The sequence below is a fragment of the Cynara cardunculus genome, assembly GCF_001531365.2.
Source record: "Cynara cardunculus var. scolymus isolate 2C chromosome LG 2, CcrdV1, whole genome shotgun sequence".
In the NCBI taxonomy this organism is placed as follows: Eukaryota; Viridiplantae; Streptophyta; class Magnoliopsida; order Asterales; family Asteraceae; genus Cynara; species Cynara cardunculus.
This window is the reverse complement of record NC_037529.1, coordinates 70,414,252-70,423,401: the sequence shown is the minus strand read 5'-3', so window position 1 is coordinate 70,423,401 and position 9,150 is coordinate 70,414,252. Positions and strand designations below refer to the sequence as shown.

The 9,150-nt window shown below is 36.8% G+C and overlaps 2 protein-coding genes across 2 annotated transcripts; one reads left to right on the top strand and one right to left on the bottom strand.

The window, feature by feature from the left end:
- Positions 1 to 3,182: 3,182 nt before the first annotated feature.
- LOC112506444 (ALA-interacting subunit 1-like) lies at positions 3,183 to 6,791 on the top strand. Its single transcript, XM_025110490.1, has 8 exons — positions 3,183 to 3,426; positions 4,234 to 4,292; positions 4,382 to 4,456; positions 4,545 to 4,658; positions 4,821 to 4,891; positions 5,333 to 5,633; positions 5,935 to 6,224; positions 6,482 to 6,791. The coding sequence occupies exons 1-8, from the start codon at positions 3,321 to 3,323 to the stop codon at positions 6,534 to 6,536; spliced, it is 1,071 nt and encodes a 356-aa protein (XP_024966258.1). The 5' UTR covers positions 3,183 to 3,320; the 3' UTR covers positions 6,537 to 6,791.
- Positions 6,792 to 6,882: 91 nt separating this feature from the next.
- LOC112506403 (extensin) lies at positions 6,883 to 8,766 on the bottom strand. The gene is made up of 3 exons (XM_025110406.1): positions 8,703 to 8,766; positions 7,301 to 8,116; positions 6,883 to 7,224 (listed from the first exon to the last, which is right to left on the bottom strand). The coding sequence occupies exons 1-3, from the start codon at positions 8,764 to 8,766 to the stop codon at positions 7,193 to 7,195; spliced, it is 912 nt and encodes a 303-aa protein (XP_024966174.1). The 3' UTR covers positions 6,883 to 7,192.
- Positions 8,767 to 9,150: the final 384 nt, after the last annotated feature.

The window sequence follows — 9,150 nt, the reverse complement described above, 5'->3', positions numbered from 1 at the left end:
TTTTAATTAAAATAAAATTCATTAATAATCTTTTTTCAATGTAATTATTATTTTTTTTTTTAATATTTAGGGACTTAATTGCTTAAAATAAGAAAGTCCCTTGATTTTTTCTATGACTTTTTCCATTATTTGATTATATTAATCAGTTTATAGATTATAAGAATATATCTAACAGGTTTTAAAAGGTCAAAAGATTTATTAACAAGTTTTAAAATGTCTAATAGTTTATTTGTTTCAAAAGATTGTCCATGTACTTAATCATTTCAATCACTAAAGTCTATTGAATTTTTTTAGACTTTTCCCTATAAAAATATAGACACTTGTTTTGAAACAAAATAAATTATTAAAAAATATAATTTATGAAGGTTTTTAATGTTTAATAGAATATTCAAATATTAATTCAAATTGTCCTTTTTTTTTCTTTTGGATTCTAGAATTTATACAAACGTGGTGGCCATATTCCTTCATGGTTGGCAAAATACACCAGCTATTGAATTTTCAATTACACCCTTCAACTTCGAAATATTACACAAGTTTCCCTATATTTTGCCGGCTTCATGATTTTGAAAGCCAACACCAACATTGTGATAAACGCCCATGTAATAGCTAAACAAAGTTAAATTATTTATTTTAATGATGATATAAATCTTTCATATAAAGTTCAATAAATGGATAAAAACAACTGGATTACACGACAGTTCTGATTTTTATGGAGGCAACGTTACACCTGTGTTAAAACTGTACAACTTCGGAAAAGAGTAATGACCAAAATAAAATATAAAATTTTATATCATATTAAAAATATTACAAATTGAAACAACATTTAAAAAAACAGAAGAGAACATAATATCAAATAGTCTTTTTTATTTTTGATCAACGGATTTAGTTATTGGACGAGGTTTTTGAACAAAACTTCGATAAACGAGAGGTGTAAGCACCACGAGGTGTGAAGCAATCTCGTACTAAACGAAATAACTTTCATTTTCCTTAACCAAAATGAAAGAAAGTCAACATATTCCTGTAATTGCGGACAGTCTCGCTACCTCTTTAGTTATCGCCCCCTACTTGCTCATTCGCAATGACTACCACAAGAAAGTAGCCCCTATCTCTAAAGGGGCGTATGCACTCCGCGACTTTGAAATTAAATAAGCACTTTTGATTTGAAGTAAAATTGTATAGGTTTTTAATAAGGTGGATTCACATGTTGGACTATATAAATCTGGGCTCCAGAAGCAAGTAAAATTGGGCTCCAACGTTTTGGAGACCCTGTTCAAAAATCAATACTTAACATGCTAATAGATGGTCATGTTAGATTACCTCGGCTAAAACTGAAAAATAAGTAAACCTACAGTATAATTTAAATTATCTAACTATTCACAAACAAAATAAATAAACTATATCCGTATCTATGTTTGTTGACTATATTCGGCAAAAAATGTTCAAAAAACAATATATCTATCACTTAAAGTATATGTATTGTTTGTATATATCTCACTGTTGAGTAAAAATACATTGAATTCGTTTTATTTGATTTAATTAATCCAAAAAGGGTTGTAATTAAATGATTCAAATATGTTGTATGTTTTTAGAGTAGTACAAGCAAAATGACTATTTTTAAAAATAAAAACAAGTGGATAATATTCTTTTTTTTTATTAACCTGGATATCCAACTCGCTATGCGAGACGACTAATCATAGGGTGATCACCTGCTTTGCATAGAGCCTGGAGTCATCGCATTTGAACCTCCGTGGCCACAAAAGGATTTTTATTCCTCCTTGGATTTGAACCTGGAACCTCCTGATATTTTTGACCTTTGGAGCCAAGCTCAAACCAATCAGGCACCACCCTTGTGGTTAGTATTCCTTTTCGTTCATCGTAGATTAAATGGTAAATCAAGAGGTCGTTTATCAAATACTTACCGACAAGTGTCATCACCCTCGTTTACCTTGTTGGGTATAATTTATGGCTATTAAAAGGACTTGTTGTCTCTCACCCTTGGTAAGTGCTAGCCGAGCATCCACTCCCTTATTTACCATGTAAGAACTTCGATTGTTACCATGCTTCTGACCGGATAAGGTTATTGATCATTGTCATGTTCACCGGATAAAGTAAGTGACCCGGACAGTGTTTGGTAAAGGACCGCAGAGACTTTTTCGGCTATTTAAGAGGTTGTTTACCAAATGCTTACCAGCAAGTGTCACCACCCTCATTTACCTTGTTGTAGGGGTGCTCATGGATTTAGTTGATTGAGTTGAAGACATTTGAACAACTCAACTTAATGCTTGCAATTTGAAAAATCTCAACTCAATCCAACCTAAACCAAAGTGCTACCCAAATCGTACGGATTGGTGGGGTTGGTACCTGGATACATTAAAATACTTCTCTTAACCTTCAATATGTTATTTCTCAACTCATAATTTCGTTTTCATCATCAATCATTTGATACAACTTATACATACTTCTTAAATCTTACATATATCACATTCAATTAATTTTTTTAATTTACATATATATGTTCACAGTTACTGAACACATATATGAATGAGTTATATAGAGATGGATAATAGATTGAAAATATGTATACATGAAGAGGATACGTGATAGTGTAATTGTCTATTTTACACATTAATAGAAACACAACAATCATATTAAGTCCAACAAATAAAGGATATCATGTTCATCATATTGGGTTGAGTTTAAATAATAGTAACTTAATACCTACAGTTTGAAAATTTTACAACTCGATTAGATATCGGGTTGAGTTATTTTACGTTTGGTTGGGTTAGGTTGATCGGGGTTTTGAACATCCGTACCTTGTTGGGTATCATTTTCGGCTATCAAAATGACCTGTATGTATGTGTCGTCTCTTACCCCTGGTAAGTGTTAATCGAGTGTTCTCTCCATTATTTACCAGGTAAGAACTCCGATATTACCATACTTCTCACCTGGTATGATTATCGATTCCTGCCATGTTCACGAGGTAAGGTAAGTGACCCGACAACGTTCAGTAAACAACCACCAAGACTTTTCCTGTACAGGGACTAATCATGTCAACTTAAAAATCAAAGGACTTAATGGTATGTTGTTAACTAGTCAAAGGACCTTTTTGGTAATTGACTAATTCCTATCCCCCTTCAAGATTTTCAAAGTCAAAGCAGAGTAGAGAAAGGTCAGACATTCACAACCCATTTTTCCTTCAAATTCTTCATCTTCCATCTGGAAATCCAAAGCCATCATCAAAATTCTGTGTTTTGGATCCGTTAATCCATCCCCAATCCGATCTTCATCTTCATCTTCATCTTTTTGTTCTGATTATAATTATGAGTAATCCAACTACGCCGATGAATGCAAACGCTCCGTCATCGAGCTCCGGTGGCGCTGGATCTCCTGATTCAGCTCCAAGGAGAAATTCCAAGCGACCTAAATGTATGTTATCTTTAATCATTGAGGATCTTACTTTTCTTGTACTGGATGTTCGAACTTGATTAGTTATGAATGGTAACAACTCAGATGCAGTCGATTTTTTTACGCTACTTGATTCATTATTAGTACTATGTTAGTTTTGTTGATCTGAAAACATCGGATGAACAGTGTTTAGTCCGGCTGTGGGATATTCAAAATTTCGGATTGATCTAACGCCTATATCTGATTGTTGATGCTAATTGAGCTCGTAAGGATTTAGAAACCCTAAGAGACCAAGAGCAACAAATCAATGGATTGTAGATAAATTTTGGTAGCTTGATCCAGTTTAGGGATAAGAGAGGGCAAAGAGCATAAATATTTTCGTAGGCTGCGTAAAGAGGGAGACAATCTTCACCGTTAGCTCCTTTAATTTGTGTAAATGTTAAACTGATTTAGCATTTGGTATTCGAATGATCCCCTGTTGTAATTGATTGTCCAGGTTGTTTTTTTTTGGGCTAAGACCTTTTGTTTGTGTCTGGTATTCGGATGATCTCCTGTTTGGTTGGTTTTTCATCAAGTATTATATGGATAAAGCTAACTGTGTGGATTAATCTGTATGCATAGATTGGGAGGGTTTTTTTTTTTCTTTCATAAAGCTCCCCTTAGAAGCTTACCCAATAAGCCACTTCCTATATTATTAAGCTATTACCACACAATGATGTATAGCTGACCAAATAGGCTGTGAGTCCCTTTAAGCTCATAAAACTGTTAACGAATATGCCCTTACTCAGGTGCACTTACTAATTTCCTTTTTTATATATTTCCTTTTAGATTCTAGGTTTACTCAGCAGGAACTTCCCGCATGCAAGCCGATTCTTACACCGAAATGGGTAAGTATCTTTGTTTTCCTCCATGCTTCTTATTCGTCAAGCTATACGAAACAACAAACTTCAATTCTCGTTTATCTTTTATACTGCAGGTGATTTCAGCATTCATGCTTGTGACCATTGTCTTCATACCAATTGGACTTGCTTCCCTCTTTGCTTCTCGTGATGTATGATTAAAACTGTTTTGACTTCATGAGCATTTCCTTTTCTTGCTTGTATTGGTTCTTGATTTTGGATTTGTGTTTGTTCAAGCAGGTAGTCGAAATTATTGACCGGTACGATAATGCCTGCTTAACAGGCTCAAAAAGTGACAAGGTCCAATCTATACAATCCGTTTCAACAAATAAAACCTGCTTTAGAAGTTTGACAGTAAGTTCAAATTAATTACTTTCTGGATCATTTCTGCATGATTACAGATGAATGCAATTGATATATATATATATATATATATAATTTTTTTTGCTATGAGAGCCAAGATTTAATTCAATATCAGATCATATGATAACATTCTCACAAATGAATGAATTTTAGGTCAGAAAGCGTATGAAGCAGCCAATTTATGTCTATTATCAGCTGGATAATTTCTACCAGAATCATCGCAGGTAACTTTTCATTTCTGTCTTGTATCTTAGTTGCATGAAAATAGAAATTTCTTTGATGATAAACCAATGTTACATATGGACTTTTACCTTGGAATGTATCCTTGGTAAAACACACCCAAATTTTTTTTTCCTGTTAAACTCACACTCCCTCCTCACCTTTGTTGAGGTTAGAACCCCTGACCTCCTTGGAGGCCAAAGGCTCCGTACCACTAGGCCAAAGGCCCTTTGGTCACACCCGAATTCTTCTCGACTCTCATGAAGGCAGTAATGCTCAGATAAAGGTGTATTACTTTTCCACCTGATATTGTGGAAGGGCAGGGAATTTTTTCCCCTACTGCCTCCTGGTGCAAGTGTTTTTATCCTCTCTCTTTTTCCTTCGCTTGTTAAAGCTAATAATACCCTCTAAATCTAAGACTAAGTACACATGACGTACTTTTGCAGGTATGTCAAGAGCCGAAGTGATTCGCAATTGAGAAACCGTGGTGATGAGAATCAAACAAGTGACTGTAAGCCTGAAAATGATGTCAATGGGATGGCCATTGTGCCTTGTGGCCTTGTAGCCTGGAGTTTGTTTAATGACACCTATAGCTTCTCCACTGGTAGCAACCAGCAGTTGCAAGTAAACAAGAGACATATCTCATGGAAGAGTGACAGGGAGGACAAGTTTGGCAGTGATGTCTTCCCGAAAAATTTCCAGAATGGATCCCTTATTGGTGGTGGACGTCTCAACGAGTCTCAGCCAGTAAGTCTCATAACAGTTGTTAGAATTTACAAGGATGCTAGTGATGTTCTTGCCACACTATGTCCTCACATATTACTTTCAGTTGGTTTATGAGCATTGGACCCTCCAACCCCCGGGGGGGGGGGGGGGGTGTAAGACAAGGTGCATGAGAATCACATACAGTATGGTTGCAATTGTTCTTGTAGTTCTCTTTCCTGTCCCATAGTGTCCAATATCTTCGTTCCATTGTTTGTTTGTGCTTGAAATAAGTAAAAGTACCTAATCAAAAACTTTATTTTGTGGGTTTGGTGTACATCAATAGTTAAGTGAGCAGGAAGACCTCATCGTATGGATGCGAACTGCGGCTCTTCCAACTTTTAGGAAGTTGTACGGGAAGATAGAGGTGGATATCGAGGCAGGTGAGACGATAAATGTGATAGTGGGGAACCACTACAACACTTATAGCTTCAGCGGCAAGAAGAAACTTGTGCTTTCAACTACCAGTTGGCTTGGCGGAAAGAATAACTTTATTGGCATTGCGTATCTTGCTGTTGGTGGCTTGTGCCTCTTATTAGCTACAACATTCACCCTCATATATCTAGTTAAGCCAAGGTAATATTATGCTGCTTGCACTTAACAACTCTTATAACCTTGTTCTTTTCCTAGATTTTGTCTATATGATCGGAACCTTTCTGGTTGTCTCCGGTACCCTAACTTTTGAGTAATGTTGGAGATAGACATTGTTGTCTTGTGCATACCCGAATCGTGATGAATTCAGTAGCAAATACTCTCCTACAATCACCTTGAATCATAAAATATCATATTTTAGGCATTAAATGATGAACTATTTGCTGTTATTTTTATTGCAGGCATCTTGGAGATCCGACTTATTTGTCATGGAACCGAAACCCAGGTGGTCACTGATGTGCAACTGTGAGGTGGGTCGAAGGGCTTCTGATCTTGTATGTATTTAATCTCTTCTAAGGCCATATTATGTAGATCGAGTAGAATTGTTCATTGGTTGTTTGCAATTTTATTTGTCGACAAGACTTTAAAGTAGACATCTGTATTATTGAGCACAGGGTGAAAGTTACGTTCACCCGTCTCTTGAATGTGCTATACCCTTCACGAAACATGTATTGATATTATTGAGTATAGAATGAACGTTGTTGTTTTCCTTTTCTTGAATGTTTTGTTACGCCATGGATTTTGTCGCTGCAGATGGCCACCCCGCCACCCCCATCTTAGGAGCTGCAGATGGCGGTGAAACCATCTGGATAGTTTCAGGTTGGTTTGATGGTATCAATGGATCTTTACGACCCTTATATTGAAATTTTAAACCTTTTCAGAGTTAGCAATTTATTAGTTTGCAAAATGTCTAAAAAGAACATAACATTTATACTTCTCACAAGAGTCACTGTTCACAACTTCCATTACATTTATTTCAAAGACATAGTAATAGAGTATATATGTACTCTAAACCCCAAATCATATTTTTGAGATATGAATATATATTCTATCTCTATTTCACTTTGTTACTTACAAAAAGTTATCTCTAATCATGTAAATGGAACTCCCAATTAGAAGTAGATGAAATGGCACCCATCATAACCTGTTAGCAGAAATCAAGATTATTATTAGTCAAGAAACTCAAATGGAGGAAGCCAAGTAGCAATTGACGGGCTTACTTGGATCAACGGTGACAAGCATGGCGGAGCCGCCAAATTCACAGGTACCTCCAGCCACTTTTGTTCTTTGCCAGTAACTATTGAATGCATAAGAAGCATGTGCAAACAATGTGTCGGGCTGATAGCAGTCTCCATTTGGCTGCAGTGATTCACAGTCGGCTCCAGAACCGCAAGCATAGTTCATGGCTTCTTGAATGATCGGATCTGGAACTGAAGGTTTTGCCACACACCATAGTGCAGACTCTGGCTCACTATGAGCAGGTGGTGGTCCTGTCGGAGGAGGGTACACAACTGGTGGTTCAAAGAGAGGTGGGGCAGGTATGAACCCTGTAGGAGAAGGAAATGAGAATGTTGGTGGGCTGGGTTCAAAATTATAAGGAGGGCTCATAACAGGGCTGGGTTGATAGGTGGCGGGTGAGCCTGGGGTGGTAGTAGTGGGTGGCGTGGAAGGAGTAGAATAAGAGAAAGGTGGCGTAGGATAGGAGGAAGAAGAAGATGATGCTGGCGGTGATGGTGATGGGGTGTAAGATCCAATAGTGGGTGATACTGATACTGGTGGACTGGTGGTGGTAGGCGGAGAAAAGGCAGGCGATGCTGGTGGCGGCAGACTGGTGGTAGAAGGCGGAGAAAAGCCAGGTGATGTCGGTGTCGGCAGACTGGTGGTGGAAGGCGGAGAAGAACCAGGTGGATAGGAGCAATAAGCCTCGGGTAAAACAGGAGAAAGAGGATCAACAGGAGGCAAAGGGAAATCATCCGCTAGACGATTTACAACGTGATATCTCGACGATAACGTCAATGCTCCTGGTAATCTTGCATCTGCACATATACATATACAACACAATCAGTATCATCCTCCAAAATGGGTGATTTTAAATAAACCCCCTTTTAGATGCTATTTGAACCCCGTACAGATAATATCAAATTTCTCTGTTTACATTTCCAAAGCTCGGAAACCGATCCAAAGGGGGTTCAAATAGCATCACCCTTGAAAAAGATAATGGTATATAAAGTACGTGCATGATGGCGTGATGGAAGAAACGATGAATGCATAGAGAAACAATGACAACATCCAGTTCATCTTCATGTTCATCGATGTCATCTGCATATGTATATCATACGTGTATGTGTATGTGTGTGTGTGTATATATATGTAGGTCAGAGAACGATTGTGAGACGGAGTTTGTGCATGTGACCACCGGCTTTCGATACTTGGGAGATGGTGATGGAGATGGGTATGTAAGAGATTCTTGGCTTAAGAATGGATAAAAGCACCCTTACAATGAATTGACATGAAATGGAAAGTGGTTTGGAGCTTTTATTTTGCTTGCTTTCTACTCAAAGCTATGAAACAGTGTCCCGGTAGTAGAACTAGTATATATCTGGTTAAAGTCTATTACACCACCTGAAATAGTTTTGGAATCTATATAGGATTGGCTCATGTGGACCAACATGTTTTCGTGAGCCATTTTTTTACACTTGAAACTTCACAAAAAAACTCTGTGAAGGTAAAAAAAGCCGAACCTTCACAACAAAAACACTACGAAGGTTACATTCACAACGTTTTGCTGTGAAGTTTTAAGTGTAAAAAGTGGTCTCATGTGTTTCACAAAAACATGCTAGTCTCACGTGATCCCAAATCTCTCTCTCTCTCTCTCTCTCTATATATATATATATATATATATATATAGGTGGAGGTTCAAACGAGAACCCCTGTGATTTACGAAAACGCGAGAACAACTYAATAAMCACAAACTTTTTTAATTAATAAATTAACTTTTATTATATATAAATAATTTAAAAAGGGCAGTATTGTAATTAAGTAATTTTTATAATTTTTATTTTATTTTAAT